A 17,533-nucleotide genomic window follows, 5' to 3' on the forward strand; every position below is an offset into this window, starting at 1 on the left:
CCGCTGGTCATGCTACCTTACTCGACACCTTCTTTGAGAACATAGATATTCTTACAGTTGAACCTGAGATAGCTGCTGAATTAGAATAACAGTTCTCTGTAGAAGAGATTGCGTTGGCAATTAAATCTATGCAGTGTGGTAAATCCCCTGGACCCGGCGGATTTCCGAGCGAATTCTTAAAAAAAATCTCAGATCAGCTCTCTCCTCTCTTGCTTCCGTATTTGAGGAATCACTCTCCTCAATCCCTTCACCCTCAACAATGAGACAAGCATCTATTTCACTTATTCTGAAAAAGAAAAAAATACTTGAGTGTGGTTCATATAGGCCAATTTCTTTACTGAATTGTTAATTAAAGATACTTTCTAAGATGATTGCCTGCCGTTTTGAGTCACTCCTCCCGTCCATTATCTTATACAGATAAAACTGGTTTCATAAAAAATCTTTATAATATACTTCATAATCCCTCTTCATCTGACACTCCAGAGATATTGTTATCACTTGACGCTGAGAAGGCGTTTGATCGGGTGGAGTGGGATTATCTATTTTATACTCTCAAACAATTTGCATTCGGTCCTAATTTTTTGTCCTGGATCAAAGTCCTTTACTCCTCCCCTATGGCTGCAGTGTGCACAAATAATAACCTTTCATCCTATTTCCAACTTCAACATGGGACAAGACAGGGTTGTCCCCTATCCCCTCACCTGTTTTCCATCGCAATCGAGCCTTATGCCATAGCAATACGTAATAACACCACTATCAAAGGTATTTGAAGAGGGGGCTTAAGCATAAAGTCTTACTCTATGCAGATGACATGCTATTATATATGTCTGACCCTTTAACTGGTCTTCCAGAGATTCAGGTTCTACTAAAGACATTTGGTAAAATATCCGGGTATAAGGTTAATCTACAAAAAAGTGAACTGATGCCTATTAATCCTACTGCCATGCAAAATTATTTTAGTCATGTGCCCTTCAGAGTGACTACACAGAAATAAAAATATTTGGGTCACACACAATTTCAAAGATCTCTATAAAGCCAATTTCCCTCCCTTGATACTCCGCCTGAAACAGGATCTTGAACGCTGGGATTTACTTTCTCTTTCTTTGGGCGGAAGAATGAACACTGTTAAAATGAATGTGTTACCTAAGTTTTTATACTTATTTCAATGTATTCCTATCTTTCTGACAAAATCTTTTTTTATCTCCATAGATAAACTGATCTCTGCTTTTATCTGGAACAAGAAAAACCCTTGTAATACGTAAGAACGTATTGCAGAGCTCTCGCTCCCAGGGTGGTCTAGCACTTCCGAACTTTCAATATTATTACTGGGCAGCTAATATAAGAATAATTTTATATTGGATGACAGAAATCCCTGATGTTACAGGCCCGAATTGGTTGACCTTGGACATGTCATCCTGTGGCCCCACCTCCTTAACTGCCTTACTCTGCTCAAAACTTGCATTAGCTGAGCCTGTTTCCAAATACACTAAAATTCCTATTGTTAAACATTCTAAAAAAATCTGGAAACAGTTCAGGCGATCATTTGGTCTCAGTGAATTTTCAACCTCTGTCCCGTTATTAAAGAACTATACATTCTCCCCATCATTATTAGACCGGCAGTTTCATATCTTATCTGGAAAAGGGATCTCCTCACTGAACGACTTGTACATTGATATGGATTTTGCATCTTTTGATCAGTTAGTACAAAAGTTCAATATTCCTAGATCCCTTTTTTTTTTTGATACAAAACTACGCAATTGTAGGTATCTTAATACTCTAGTCACTTCCCATCACACCCACCTACCTCCCTTCTAGATTCAATTTTTTTAAGTGAACCCTTATATCAAAGGGGGCATAAGCTTGATCTATACGTTATTAAACTTGCACAATCTGGATTCCCTAAACTCTCTTAAGAACCAATGGGAAGAGGATTTAGATGAACAACTTTCAGACGAAACTTGGCAGCGTATGCTTCAGAGAATACATTCTTTATCTATATGTTGTAATTCAATTTAAAATAGTTAATCAGCTGCAATGGTCAAAGGCAGAATTATACAAGATTAGACCAAAAATAGATCCCACTTGTGACCGACGTAAGCAGGCTCCTGCTACTTTAATGCACATGTTTTGGACATGCCATTAATTGACAGATTTATGGATATCAAGATACTGGAGAGACCTATAGCACCTTCTGCCTTTATTGCATTATTCAGAGTGACACCACAGGAGGCCCCTCTAAACAGTTCTATGAGCAACATGCTGGCATTTACTGCTCTTTCAAAGATTTTACTGAATAAATTCATTAGGCCCTAATCTATGGATTTCACATGACTGGGAATACAAATATGCATCTGTTGGTCACAGATACCTTTAAAAAAAAATTGACCTCACAATGGGCCTCAGGATCTCGTCAAGGTATCTCTGTGCATTCAAATTGCCATCGATAAAATGCAATTGTGTACGCCCACACAACGCCATATACGTGGTCTGCGGTTGTGAGGCCGGTTGGACGTACTGCCAAATTCTCTAGCAACAGCTCTGGTGGACATTCCTGCAGTCAGCATGCCAATTGCACTCTCCCTCAAAACTTGAGACATCTGTGGCATTATGTTGTGTGACAAAACTGCACATTTTAGTGGCCGTTTATTGTCCCATTTACATTTACATTTTAGTCATTTAGCAGACGCTCTTATCCAGAGCGACTTACAGGAGCAATTAGGGTTAAGTGCCTTGCTCAAGGGCACATTTACGTCATTTAGCAGACGCTCTTATCCAGAGCGACTTACAAATTGGTGCATTCACCCTATAGCCAGTGGGATAACCACTTTCCACTTTTTTTTGGGGGGGTAGAAGGATTACTTTATCCTATCCCAGGTATTCTTTAAAGAGGTGGGGTTTCAAATGTCTCCGGAAGGTGGTGAGTGACTCCGCTGTCCTGGCGTCGTGAGGGAGCTTGTTCCACCATTGGGGTGCCAGAGCAGCGAACAGTTTTGACTGGGCTGAGCGGGAACTATGCTTCCGCAGAGGAAGGGAGCCAGCAGGCCAGAGGTGGATGAACGCAATGCCCTCGTTTGGGTGTAGGGACTGATCAGAGCCCGAAGGTACGGAGGTGCCGTTCCCCTCACTGCTCCATAGGCAAGCACCATGGTCTTGTAACGGATGCGAGCTTCAACTGGAAGCCAGTGGAGTGTGCGGAGGAGGGGGGTGACGTGAGAGAACTTGGGAAGGTTGAACACCAGACGGGCTGCGGCATTCTGGATGAGTTGTAGGGGTTTAATGGCACAGGCAGGGAGGCCAGCCAACAGCGAGTTGCAGTAATCCAGACGGGAGATGACAAGTGCCTGGATTAGGACCTGTGCCGCTTCCTGTGTAAGGCAGGGTCGTACTCTCCGAATGTTGTAGAGCATGAACCTGCAGGATCGGGTCACCGCCTTGATGTTAGCGGAGAACGACAGGGTGTTGTCCAGGGTCACGCCAAGGCTCTTCGCACTCTGGGAGGAGGACACAACGGAGTTGTCAACCGTGATGGCGAGATCATGGAATGGGCAGTCCTTCCCCGGGAGGAAGAGCAGCTCCGTCTTGCCAGGGTTCAGCTTGAGGTGGTGATCCGTCATCCATACTGATATGTCTGCCAGACATGCAGAGATGCGATTCGCCACCTGGTTATCAGAAGGGGGAAAGGAGAAGATTAGTTGTGTATCGTCAGCGTAGCAATGATAGGAGAGGCCATGTGAGGATATGACAGAGCCAAGTGACTTGGTGTATAGGGAGAATAGGAGAGGGCCTAGAACTGAGCCCTGGGGGACACCAGTGGTGAGAGCACATGGTGCGGAGACAGCTTCTCGCCACGCCACTTGGTAGGAGCGACCGGTCAGGTAGGACGCAATCCAGGAGTGAGCCGCGCCGGAGATGCCCAGCTCGGAGAGGGTGGAGAGGAGGATCTGATGGTTCACAGTATCAAAGGCAGCACAAGGTGCACCTGTGTAATGATCATGGTGTTTAATCAGCTTCTTGATATGCCACACCTGTCAGGTGGATGGATTATCTTGGCAAAGGAGACAATTGCTCACTAACAGAGATGTAAACACATTTGTGCACAACATTTGAGAGAAATAAGCTTTTTGTGAGTATAGAACATTTCTGGGAGCTTTTATTTCAACTCATGAAACATAGAACCAACACTTTACATGTTGCGTTTATATTTTTGTTCAGTGTGTATTTGCCTCTTGCACTTCGTGGACAAGAAATATATAGAGGAGCACCTGATTCCCGAAAGGTGGCTTGACTATGATGTAAAGAAAAGAAGGCGAACACTGGACATCAATAAAAACAGGTGTGTAACATGCTAGGTAGCTAGGCAAGTGGGGTATGGCGCTAACATGTCAACACCGAGCTAGCTAGCTAGCTAGCAGTCAAGTGAGATATGTAGGCTTATGAATATATAATACAGCATATAGTACCTTGTCTCCAATAGTAACCATGAAATCACTACAAAGTTGTTTGAATTCAATAAACCAAAATTCCCTCTAATGAACATGTCAAGAGCAAGGAAAGGGCAATTATGTTATTCCTCAAGTAGCTAGGCAGTTTTACAACTGTCCCCAAAGCAAATTTCTACCACTTAAGACTCATAAAAAAGGTGATCGAGGTCTAAAATCTAAAATAGGCTTAGTCTACAATATTGAACAAACATAAAAAACAACAAAGAAAGCTCTACTCAGAAACCTTGCTGATTTTCAAGTGATTTTGAAGTAGTTTTGTGTGTGTATTGAAAACAGTGCGTTAGTAAGTTATATTAGTGTACGTACACGATCCCAGAGGGTCCACACACATGCCTCTCCATGCACTGGCTGCAGGTGTGACCAGTGGCCCCGGGGTGGCAGCGGCACTGGCCCGAGCGGGGGTCACACGGTTGGGGCCACGCCCCGTACGGGTCACACTTACACTCCTCACACTTCCCGCCGGGGGCACGGGGGTCGCCGTGATAACCTGTGGCACATCTAGAGGAGCGAAAACCATGTTTAGAGTAGATAACTAACTGGAAGTGATGTTCTGTTAGCAATGTGGGATAGCAAAGTCACTGATGAGGTGAGTTCAGTTACAGTTCGATTCACAAAGACCCTTGTGGGTTTTATATGTTGAGTAGAGAGTTGTTACCTCTCACAGTACTTTCCCTCATAGCCCTCAGGGCAGGCAGTACAGTGGTAGTTATTTAATCCCTCTGTCACACAGGAAGGGCTGAAACTAAGAGAAAGAGAGTTACATATGAGAACAGCTTTTATTGTACAGTAGTAGAGCCATTCACCTATCTCTGTGACTTACTTGTTCTCATGGTTGGTGAGGGGGCAGGCACAGGACTTGCAGTCGCCGGGTCTGCCCCTCACTACACCATAGTATCCTGGGGCACAGCGTTCACACCTGTCCCCCTCTGTGTTGTGCTGGCAGTTCTGTAGAGAAGACACCCGTCCCATCACTAATGTCATATCCACATTCATAACCATTCAGTTCAAATACACCTTCAGAATCAAACTAAACTAAACCCAGTGGTTGTCGGGTGGAGGGTGGATGTGTGTTAGCTGTTGTTTTGAAGTGAGGGCCCTTCCAGAGCCTGAGCTTGGGGCCATCCCTGTCAGCCCAGGGCTGTTTTCCTTTCCTCTCCTCTCTCCACCGCTCTGCTCTGAGAAAAAGTGCCAAACTGCCAATTCAGAGCAGCAACACTAATCAGTCAGCAGAAGTTGCGGCCTACTGAGCCGGGGTATTCAAAAGACTTTCATTAACTTCCTGTGAACCTCAATTACCCAAATTACGCTGTACAATCCCATTTAACATTTTCAATTTGCTTGCTCCATAAAATGCAAATGTGTTGTTATTAGCACAAATGTAAATGAAAGCTGGGATTGCTATGACAACGTAGAGTTCCAGTTCCAGCCTAAAACATGAGGCAGGGCAGGCTTCTACAGTTGAAGTCGGAAGTTTACATACACCTTAGCCAAATACATTTCAACTCAGTTTTTCACCATTCCTGACATTTAATCCTAGTACAAATTCCCTGTCTTTGATCAGTTAGGATCACCACATTATTTTAAGAATGTGAAATGTCAGAGTAATAGCAGAGAGAATGATTAATTTCAGCTTTTATTTCTTTCATCACATTCCCAGTGGGTCAGAAGTTTACATACACTCAATTAGTATTTGGATTGTATTGCCTTTAAATTGTTTAACTTGGGTCAAACGTTTCGGGTAGCCTTCCACAAGCTTCCTACAATAAGTTGGGGGAATTTTGGCCCATTCCTCCTGACAGAGCTGGTGTAACTGAGTCAGGTTTGTAGGCCTCCTTGCTCGTACACGCTTTTTCAGTTCTGCCCACAAATTTTCTATAGAATTGAGGTCATGGCTTTGTGATGGCCACTCCAATACCTTGACTTTGTTGTCCTTAAGACATTTTGCCACAACTTTGGAAGTATGCTTGGGGTCATTGTCCATCAGGAAGACCCATTTGCGACCAAGCTTGAACTTCCTGACTGATGTCTTGAGATGTTGCTTCAATTCATCCACATAATTTTCCTTCCTCATGATGCCATCTATTTTGTGAAGTGCACCAGTCCCTCCTGCAGCAAAGCACCCCCACAGCATGATGCTGCCACCCCCGTGCTTCACGGTTGGGATGGTGTTCTTCGGCTTGCAAGCCATCCCCCATTTTCCTCCAAACATAATGATGGTCATTATGGCCAAACAGTTCTATTTTTGTTTCATCAGACCAGAGGACATTTCTCCAAAAAGTACGATCTTTGTCCCCATGTGCAGTTACAAACCATAGTCTGGCTTTTTTATGGCGGTTTTGGAGCAGTGGCTTCTTCCTTGCTGAGCGGCCTTTCAGGTTATGTCGACATAGGACTCGTTTTACTGTGGATATAGATACTTTTGTACCTGTTTCCTCCAGCATCTTCACAAGGTCCTTTGCTGTTGTTCTGGGATTGATTTGCACTTTTCGCACAAAAGTACGTTCATCTCTAGGAGACAGAACGCGTCTCGTTCCTGAGCGGTATGACGGTTGCGTGGTCCCATGGTGTTTATACTTGTGTACTATTGTTTGTACAGATGAACGTGGTACCTTCAGGCATTTGGAAATTGCTCCCAAGGATGAACCAGACTGGAGGTCTACAGTTTTTTTTCTGAGGTCTTGGCTGATTTCTTTAGATTTTCCCATGATGTCAAGCAAAGAGGCACTGAGTTTGAAGGTAGGCCTTGAAATACATCCACAGGTACACCTCCAATTGACTCAAATGATGTCAATTAGCCTATCAGAAGCTTCTATAGCCATGACATCATTTTCTGGAATTTTTCAAGCTGTTTAAAGGCAAAGTCAACTTCTGACCCACTGGAATTGTGATACAGTGAATTATAAGTGAAATCATCTGTCTGTAAACAATTGTTGGAAAAATGACTTGTGTCATGCACAAAGTAGATGTCCTAACCGACTTGCCAAAACTATAGTTTGTTAACATGAAATTTGTGGAGTGGTTGAAAAACGAGTTTTAATGACTCCAACCTAAGTGTATGTAAACTTCCGACTTCAAATGTATGTGCTCTAGGGGATAATTTGGGAAGCAGAGAATAAGAGCTCTGTTGGTTATTATCTTGACCAAAGGACCATAGGGGTCTGAGTTTTATATCTGAATGGCTCATTATGTTCTGTATTAAACGACATGGACTGCTCTCTACCGTTACATCCTTGTTAGTATGGAGGCTGAAGAAATTTGGCTTGGCACATAAAACCCTCAGAAACTTTTACAGATGCACAATTGAGAGCATCCTGTCGGGCTGTATCACCGCCTGGTACGGCAACTGCACCACCCGAAACCGCAAGGCTCTCCAGAGGGTGGTGCGGTCTGCCGAACGCATTACTGGGGGCAAACTACCCGCCCTCCAAGACACCTACAGCACCCGATGTCACAGGAAGGCCAAAAAGATAATCAAGGACATCAACCACCCGAGCCACTGCCTGTTCACCCCGCTATCATCCAGAAGGCGAGGTCAGTACAGGTGCATCAAAAGCTTGGACCGAGAGAATGAAAAACAGCTTCTATCTCAAGGCCATCAAACTGTTAAATAGCCATCACTAGCACATTAGAGGCTGCTGCTGCCTATTGAAATCACTGGCCACATTTTGTTATTGACCAAATACTTATTTTCCTCCATAATTTGAAAATAAATTCATAAAAAATCCTACAATGTGATTTTCTGGAGAAAAAAAAATCTCAATTTGTCTGTCATAGTTGACGTGTACCTATGATGAAAATTACAGGCCTCTCTCATCTTTTTAAGTGGGAGAACTTGCACAATTGGTGGCTGACTAAATACTTTTTTTCCCCACTGTATATACTGTATTCTATTCTATAATATTCTGCTGTATCTTAGTCCATGCCGCTCTGTTATTGCTTGTCCATATATGTATATATGATTATATTACTAGATTTGTGTGTATAGGGTATATGTTGTGAAATTGTTAGATATTACTTGTTAGATATTACTGCACTGTCGGAGCTAGAAGCACAAGCATTTCGCTACACCCGCAATAACATCTGCTAAACAAGTGTATGTGACAAATAACATTAGATTGGATTGGATTTGATTTGAGTTTTTACCAGTCAAATCTATTCCAGACACTTCTACTTCCTGGTGCCACTGGACCATGTAGCCTATCAACTGGCTTCTGAACAAATGTGCTGATCCTCTACACTTAAAGACAGCGTAACTTTTCAGACTCCCAGGTGAGCAGAGAACATAGAGATGAAAGGCAGAGCATTTTTTTATTTGCTAGATAAAGGTCTGGGCTGATGTAAACTGTGAAACGGTGCTATAAAGTAAAGGGCTAATTAGCCATCTATGGTAGAGAGAGAGTAGAGTAGAGCGGGCAGGTAAGGGTGCAGTCACAGGGCAGTCTGCCAACCATTGCCAATGGCACCGTCCTCATCAGGTCACAGGGACGTTGTAAAGAGCTTACCTGGCAGATGGATGTCTCCGGGTCACAGGCCTCACTGTGCCCGTTGCACTGGCACTGCACACAGCTTCCGATGCCCACTCTGGAGGCCGCGCCACCGCTGCGGGCAGACAGGCGGTAAAACCCGGCCCCACATTCCTGCCGATGGGCGAAATACAGACAGACGGTTACCGGTTAGGCTGTTACATCCCCCCACCCCACCCCAGCCCTCCCCGAGATGCTCATGGGAGTCCCGGGCTCCTATGGAGCTCCAACGAGACATACTCACTGAGAATTAATCGGGTCAATTTGAGGCGCCATCTGTTCCCGGCAAACACATTAAACGCCTGTTTAAAAATACTTTATTAACTATGTGGCAGCTTCAAATAATTGCCATCTGTCTGGTTTTCTTACAGCCACCTTTATGAGGAATCCAGTAGGAGACACATCAGTAACACTCAGGTCTGGATGGAGGTTGTCGTAGTAACACAACAAGAGTTAATTAGGAGTGGAGTAGAGACGCACTAAAGAGTGGGGGAGCATTCGAGGTGTCTGGGTGGATGTGTGAGAAAGAGGGAGTGAGCTAGCAGTTTTGATGAGAAGGATGTGAACTGTTTCTAACAGGTGTTTCAGCCTGACTCCACGGCTGTGGCTCTGATTGGACTGTGACTGACTCACAGGCACGCACACACCTGTCGCCATGGCTGATGGTCTGATGGGAGACACACACACACAGCCCTCTCTGATGGATTACGCTGTCGCCATGGCTGACGGTCTGATGGAAGACACAGAGACACAGCTGGTGGTGTGGCTAGCTAGCCTACCTCGCAGGACAGGCCGGAGTAGCCCAGCGGGCAGTTACACTTCTCTATCTGGTGAGCCCGCTCACTCTCCACGGACGGCCTTCCCTCCTCTGCCACCTCCATTGAAATCTCAGAGATCCTGGATTTAGTGGAGAGAGAGGGAGAGAGAAAGGGAGAGAGAGCGACAGCCATGTGAGCCAATGGCAACAATAAAACACTTTTCCATGGACATTCTGCGTTCTCTTCTCTATGCTTGAAATATGCTATTATGCTATTGCCCCTCGTTCATTAAATGGATTGAACAGGTCACTGTTAAATGCAGAGGGTGATCCATGTTAACATGACATGATTAAGCTGACAGTGATACTGAAATGAAGAGTGCAGAGTAAACAGTCAATGCATTAGCTCTCTAACAGCGGATATCTCAGTTTAGCCCATTGTGTGTTCAGACAGAGACAGAGAGGAGAGCTCACCTGCTGTGTCTCATCATGTTCCCATGGGAACCCTTAATGAGGACGTAGTCAACATAAAACAGCAGGTCCATGAAGTCCTTGCGTGTCATGGCCTTCTTGTCTTCGTACTTCCACTCGTGCTGAAAAACAAAACATGTTCATAACATCACTTCAAATTATAATTTCTGCATCTTTAGAGGTTAGAATCTAGCTTTGAAGAGCTATTGGGAAAAAGACAAGAGATGCATTGGCATGGCATCCATCACAAAGGCCCATAATGTGTTTTAACAACACAAGCGAGTTTCAGTGTCATATGGATAATAACTGCATTTTCAGAGGTTAGGAAACAGTAATGACAACGAGATCCACCATGTAAGCCCATGTCCTTACCTCTGTCATGTCGATCTCATGGCGGGTGAGTTGTCCAATCTGCAGTCCCTGCATGTGGTGGACCATCACCTTGTTTCTGTTGGCCCCTCCATTTATGATGACCTGTGGTTCGTAGGAGGTGCGGCATGTCTCGTCATGCCCCTCAAAGTAGATGGTGTACTTCAGCTTGCCGCCGTAGGCTGTGATCTAAAGAGGAGAAACCATCCTAGTAACTTGTTAGTACAATACCCATCTCCAGAGGTGTGGACTCGAGTCATGTGACTTGGACTCGAGTCAGACTCGAGTCATGAATTTGATGACTTCAGACTCGACTCGACAAAATGTACAAAGACTTGCAACTCGACTTGGACTTTAACATCAATGACTCGTGACTTGACTTGGACTTGCGCCTTATGACTCGAGAAGACTTGCTACGAGGACTTGTAATGACTTGCAAAGGCTTGCTAAGAGGACTTGAAATGACTCGAAACTAAAATGTAGGACTTTGGACTCGACTTGAGACTTGATGGCTTTGACTTTTGACTCGACTTGGGACTTGCCTCATCTTTGACTCGACTTGACTCGGGACTCGAGGGCAAAGACTTGAGACTTACTTGTGACTTGCATAACAATGACTTTGTCCCACCTCTGCCCATCTCTGAACAGAATATAGTCAACTCCTGATAAGTCCAAGTTGAATAGTGTTTTAAAGCAGCAATGTTCACCAGTTCTCAATTCAAATACATACATTTTCACCCCAGATACCTGCTTGTTTGGGTTTAATGCACACACAGGTTATACGTAAAGCAGTCTCAAGCAATTATACAGTATATGTCAGCGGTCGATTGTACACTTCTTATCAACTTGTTAAATAACTTTGAGATGAGGGTGCCCTCACCATGGACGCCTGGAACTGCTCAGGCAGTCTCCAGTAGTAGGGTTCGGTCAGCTTCTGGGTGACCAGGTCAGCGTTAACGATGATCTCTGGGTGCTGGAAGGTCACTCCATGTGTGGTCTCCTGCTGGTTGGCTTCGTCCACTACGGGCAGCTTGGTCTGCTCTGGCTTCAGGGACAACTGCAGCAGTACAGAGACAACAAACAAACAGCATCATTTATAAATGTCACACAAAATACACAGATAATGGGTTGTATTTGAGAAGGTATTTTCCAAGAGTTTGAAGTGCTTATGTTGCAAGTGGATTATGCAAGGGTATTTCAAAAGAAAAGCAGCCTTTGTGACATTGGACAACTCTATTCTCCAATTCCACACCAGGACTCAGCCTCTCATATAGTTGTAGATTAAAATGCATTTCACATCCTGAGGCCAGGCCAGAGACGTGTTTCATTGGGCAAATAGAACATGAATATCTTTAAGAAGCCACTCCTGTACAGTAGGCTATGCCTCTGAGGCCCCTGTTTTAAAGACGTCCTCCAGCGATTTGTGAACTTTTACTGTTGAAAAGCAATATCCCAAGTATAATTACAGTAAAGTACACACACAGAAGGGTAAAACATTTTCTGGGAGCAAAACAGTTTTTTTTTAGACACTCCTCTCCACTCCCATCTAAATATCCAGCGTAGGGCTCACTAAAGGCTTCAGGGGGGCCGGGCTGTGCCCCTCACCTCACCATGCAATCTCACGACTCACTGACTTAGAGAAAATCTCCTGCCTTCCAATAAATGAGGGAGAGGATTCTCAACTGGCCCCCTTTTTCCTCTTCGTCTTATAGCAAACAAACTTAGATTAACTTTGGGACGGCAACCTTTATTTCATTTGTTTGTCGTTTCCATTTATATGAAAGAAGGGTCCCTCTGCCAATGTCCTCAGCCACAGTCTCCATGGATACAGCGGGCGGAGGGTTATCAGGTCTGTGGCGCTCTGGGAGGAAATCCTTATTAAAACAAACATGGAAGCTGCAGCTCCCAGACTGCCTGCTTTCAAGCCCCCTATACCCCCCTTGTACCAGGCTAGCCTCCTGTTTGTGCCTGGTCCCCCTGGTTCTCTATGCGTCCCTTAAATTACAGCAAAATAAGATGGGGAATAAATACCTGGTCGGGAATGAAGCAATGGAGGAGAACCACTCACATGTTATAAATATCTTCTCCGTTGCCCATGAAATCATATAGCTGTGTTGTGGCATTTCCCTCTATGCTTTTTCAGTACTTTGGGTGCACATAAGTTTATATCCAACTAATTAATGTTGGTTAACTGTTGCTTGAAAACAAATGTTGTCATTACAATATCATTACATTTTAGTCATTTAGCAGACGCTCTTATCCAGAACGACTTACAGTAGTGAGTGCATAATAAACAATAAAACATGTTTTTATCAAACAGGCCCCCCGTGGGAATCAAACCCACAACCCTAGCGTTGCAAATGCCATGCTCTACCAACTGAGCCACACAGGACACATATTTCAAGATAGCATAGAACATTATTCATATTAGTGTTTGTCTGTGTGTGCGTGCATGTTGCGTGATGTATTTGAGTGCACACACAGTAACTGTATGTTTGTGTACGAATACCGTACCTCAGTCTGTTCCTGTGAGTGGGTGGACTTGCATGTGATAGGTGATGCATGTGCCCACACTGTACATGTGTGCGTATTTCTGTCACATTTCTTCATGACTTGACTTACCCACATGCGGATGAGGCCCTGTGCCTCAGTGCAGGTGCTGGACATACCGAAGCAGTAACACTGACTGCAGCCCAGTGGGTTCCTGGTGCTCAGGCCAAACGTCCCCAACTTACACTGGTCACACTTTAGACCCTGTATATTCGCCTAGGGACACAACACACAGACACTCAGCAATAACACTGCTATTTGCAGTCCAAAATGGCTGGTCAATATTGTAAAATTCATAGCAGGTACAGTATTATTGCAGTTTTCAGTAGAGTATACATACGACCTGAATACAAAACACATCTGAATAGTTTAGCAAATATATTACAGGCCTAGCGATATATCTGATTTGAGATAGAGCCAAGCTATAAATAACCATGACAGTAATCTCTTGTTCTCTTCACCTTACTCTGCTCTGTATTGATCAAAGAAGATGATATTCAGAAGAATCCCAAGGCAGCCATGTGAATAGGTACAGTAGGTGCATTTCAAAGGGGCAGACATGTCACTGAGGAGGAATGATAAAGGGCATACCCCCACACACAGCAGACATACACAGTGATAGCCCTGATAAGGGTGTATCACACAAAAAACACTATTTTATATGGAACGTTTCCCTTCGATCTTATCTGATGCTTTCCCCTAGTTAATATACTCCCAAAGCAGGGATAACTGAGAAGCCACATTCATAACAGACATTGGTTGTGCCATGAATTAGGGAGAACTGAGAAGCCACATTCATAACAGACATTGTTTGTGCCATGAACGTTTTGTTTACACACCAGTCTGTAAAGAGGATGCTAAGGCAGTTGTGTAGAAATCCGTTGATGGCAGGGCACTCAAATCATCATTAAATGTTTGTTTTTACACTGCTGCTACTCACTGTTTATTATCTATGCATAGTGACTTTACCCCTACCTACATGTACAGATTTCCTCGACTAACCTGTACCCACGCACATTGACTCAGTACCGGTACCCCCTGTATACAGCCTCATTACTGTCATTTTATTGTGTTATTTTATTTAATTTTTTACTTTAGTTTATTTAGTAAATATTTTTTAAACTCTATTTTCTTAAAACTGCATTGTTGGTTAAGGGCTTGTAAGTAAGCATTTCACAGTAAGGTCTACACTTGTGGTATTCGGCGCATATAATAAATACAATTTGATTTGATTTAAATCATCATAAAAGCATAGCCTACCCTATACCCTACTGTAATCGATCGCACACAACAAACCATCTAACATGTGATTTCGCATTACAGACCAAATAGTCTTGTAGGCCTACGTAAATCCATGACTCTTTAACATGCGACTCACATAAACCTATAATAATAATAATAATATAATTAATAGACTATGAGACTAGACCATAATGCCCTGATTAAACATTAATGATCACAATAGACAGCCATAGCCGATATAGACTATAACAGTGGTCACCAACCTTTTCTTAGTCGAGATCACTTTGAGTCAAAATGCAAGCCGAGTGCAATTCTCTGCTGGGCGCGGGAGATCAAGTCTGTCTACAATGTATTGTGATATCAATTAAATGATCAATAGCATATAGGGCAAAGTTATATTTCCAATTAAATTACATTCCTAAAAATGATAGGCTATTTACATTGACTGGAAATAAATATTGTTTCATGCATTTGCCTATAACTTAGCACATTTTCCAACATCCTCTTCTATACACAAAGAAAATAGTATATTCAAATAATTGAACATTGAGCTTTGTTTGGCCATTGTATTTGTTTTCGCTAGCCAAGTAGGCTAGTGAGTCTTAGCTAGCTAGCTAACGATGAGTAGCCTACATAGTGTAGCCTAGCCTACACAGCGATAGCTACTGTTTATTGCACATGGTATCAGTGCAAAGTGACATGTGCCAGAACCAGCCCATTATTTTGATATTGATAAGCTGTTTTTGTGTGTGTTTTTTTTTTTGGGGGGGGGGTTAATAATCAAGCATAATTCAAATTCATTACATAGGCCTAAATGAAATAGATTTTAAGAACAGCACTAGATTGTATGTATGATGTCCTTAAGTGTACTGAAAGGCATCTGCCAAATAAAATGTATTATTATTATTATTATTATTATTATCATTATCATCATCACTGAGTGTACAAAACATTAACATGTGTACAAAACATGAGTTGCACCCCCCCAGCTCAAATAAGCAAAGAGAAACAACAGTACATCATTACTTTAAGACATGATGGTCAGTCAATACGGAAAATTCCAAGAACTTTTAAAGTTTCTTCAAGCGCAGTCGCAGAAACCATCAAGCGTGTCATGGGGTGCTGAAGGTGGGTGTGGTGCAGGAATCAAGCGCAGGACGCAGAAGCTAAGTCCAAAAGACTTTAGTGAGTTATTCACGTAGTACACGAGAACAATAAGCCCGGAGGCGAAATAACGGCGCACACAGGCGTCAAACAAACGGCGCACTAAAAAAAAAAACCTCTCCAAACACGGAGGGAAGAATACGTAGCTCCGAACACCAAACAGAGGAGCAATCACACACAACACCATACACACACAACGAGAACTAAATAGGACACTAACGAGGACTAACTAGACACAGGTGTACAACATCCAGACAAAACCAAACGAACATGAAACATAGATCGGTGGCAGCTAGTACTCCGGGGGACGACGACCGCCGAAACCTGCCCGAACAAGGAGGAGGAGCAGCCTCGGCCGAAACCGTGACAGTACCCCCCCTTGACGCGCGGCTCCAGCCGTGCGCCGACCCGGCCTCGGGGACGACCAGGAGGGCGCGGAGCAGGGCGCGCGGGATGGTCCCGGTGGAACTCCGACAGGAGAGATGGGTCTAGGATGTCCCTCCGCGGCACCCAGCACCGCTCCTCCGGGCCGTACCCCTCCCACTCCACGAGATACTGGAGACCCCCCATCCGGCGTCTTGAGTCCAAGATGGACCGAACGGTGTACGCCGGAGCTCCCTCGATGTCCAATGGGGGCGGAGGAGTCTCTCCTATCTCACCTTCCTGGAGTGGACCAGCTACCACCGGCCTGAGAAGAGACACATGGAACGAGGGGTTAATATTCTTATATTCAACAGGCAGATGTAACCTATAACACACCTCGTTCAATCTTCTCAGGACTTTAAAAGGCCCCACAAACCGCCGACCCAGCTTCCGGCAGGGCAGGCGGAGGGGTAGGTTTCTGGTAGAGAGCCAGACTCGATCTCCGGGTGCGTACACCGGCCTCACTGCGGTGGAGATTGGCGCTCGCCTTGTGACGACGGATGGCCCGCTGCAGGTGGACGTGTGCACCGTTCCACGTCTCCTCCGAGCGCCTCATCCAATCATCCACCGCAGGGGCCTCGATCTGGCTCTGCTGCCAAGGTGCCAGAACCGGCTGGTAACCTAACACACATTGGAAGGGGGTTAGGTTGGTAGAGGAGTGGCGGAGAGAGTTCTGGGCCATCTCGGCCCAGTGAATGTACCGAGCCCACTCCTCAGGCCGGTCCTGGCAATACAACCTCAGAAACCTACCCACATCCTGGTTGACTCGTTCTACCTGCCCGTTACTCTCCGGGTGGTACCCTGAGGTAAGGCTCACTGAGACCTCCAAACGTTCCATGAACGCTCTCCATACTCGGGAGGTAAACTGGGGGCCTCGATCAGACACTATATCCTCGGGTACCCCGTAATGCCGGAAGACGTGGGTAAATAGGGCCTCTGCGGTTTGTAGGGCAGTAGGAAGACCCGACATAGGGAGAAGACGACAGGCCTTAGAGAACCGGTCCACAACGACCAGGATGGTAGTATTCCCCTGAGAGAGGGGAAGGTCTGTCACAAAATCCACCGAGAGGTGGGACCATGGTCGTTGTGGAACGGGCAGGGGTTGTAACTTACCCCTGGGCAGGTGTCTGGGCGCCTTACACTGGGCGCACACCGAGCAGGAGGAGACATAAACCCTCACATCCCTGGCTAACGTGGGCCACCAGTATTTAGTGCTAAGACAATGCACTGTCCGGCCAATACCCGGATGTCCAGAGGAGGGTGACGTGTGAGCCCAGTAAATGAGTCGATCCCGAATCTCGAGCGGAACGTACTTCCGACCCTCAGGACACTCTGGAGGGCTGGGGTCGGTGCACAACGCTTCGCTCGATTTCGGCATCGACCTCCCACACCACCGGTGCCACAAGACAAGACTCCGGTAGTATGGGAGTAGGCTCAACGGACCTCTCCTCCGTGTCATACCGCCGGGACAGCGCATCTGCCTTACCATTCTGGGACCCAGGGATGTACGTGATTTTAAATACGAACCTGGC

The 17,533-nt window shown here is 44.9% G+C and overlaps 1 protein-coding gene across 1 annotated transcript in view; it reads right to left on the reverse strand.

Annotated features, from left to right (window-relative positions):
* The window catches only part of LOC121552157 (laminin subunit alpha-2-like), a 77,723-nt gene that overhangs the window by 34,700 nt on the left and 25,490 nt on the right, over window positions 1–17,533 (reverse strand). Inside the window, exons 8-16 of the mRNA XM_045211208.1 lie at window positions 13,245–13,388; window positions 11,503–11,679; window positions 10,626–10,811; window positions 10,257–10,375; window positions 9,805–9,922; window positions 9,005–9,139; window positions 5,323–5,447; window positions 5,158–5,244; window positions 4,945–5,000 (exon numbers count right to left, since the gene is read on the reverse strand). Of these exons, the coding sequence (XP_045067143.1) occupies window positions 4,945–5,000; window positions 5,158–5,244; window positions 5,323–5,447; window positions 9,005–9,139; window positions 9,805–9,922; window positions 10,257–10,375; window positions 10,626–10,811; window positions 11,503–11,679; window positions 13,245–13,388 (1,147 nt within the window). The remainder of the gene's footprint in view (window positions 1–4,944; window positions 5,001–5,157; window positions 5,245–5,322; window positions 5,448–9,004; window positions 9,140–9,804; window positions 9,923–10,256; window positions 10,376–10,625; window positions 10,812–11,502; window positions 11,680–13,244; window positions 13,389–17,533) is intronic.

This window comes from Coregonus clupeaformis, chromosome 36 (genome assembly GCF_020615455.1).
Source record: "Coregonus clupeaformis isolate EN_2021a chromosome 36, ASM2061545v1, whole genome shotgun sequence".
Taxonomy (NCBI): Eukaryota; Metazoa; Chordata; class Actinopteri; order Salmoniformes; family Salmonidae; genus Coregonus; species Coregonus clupeaformis.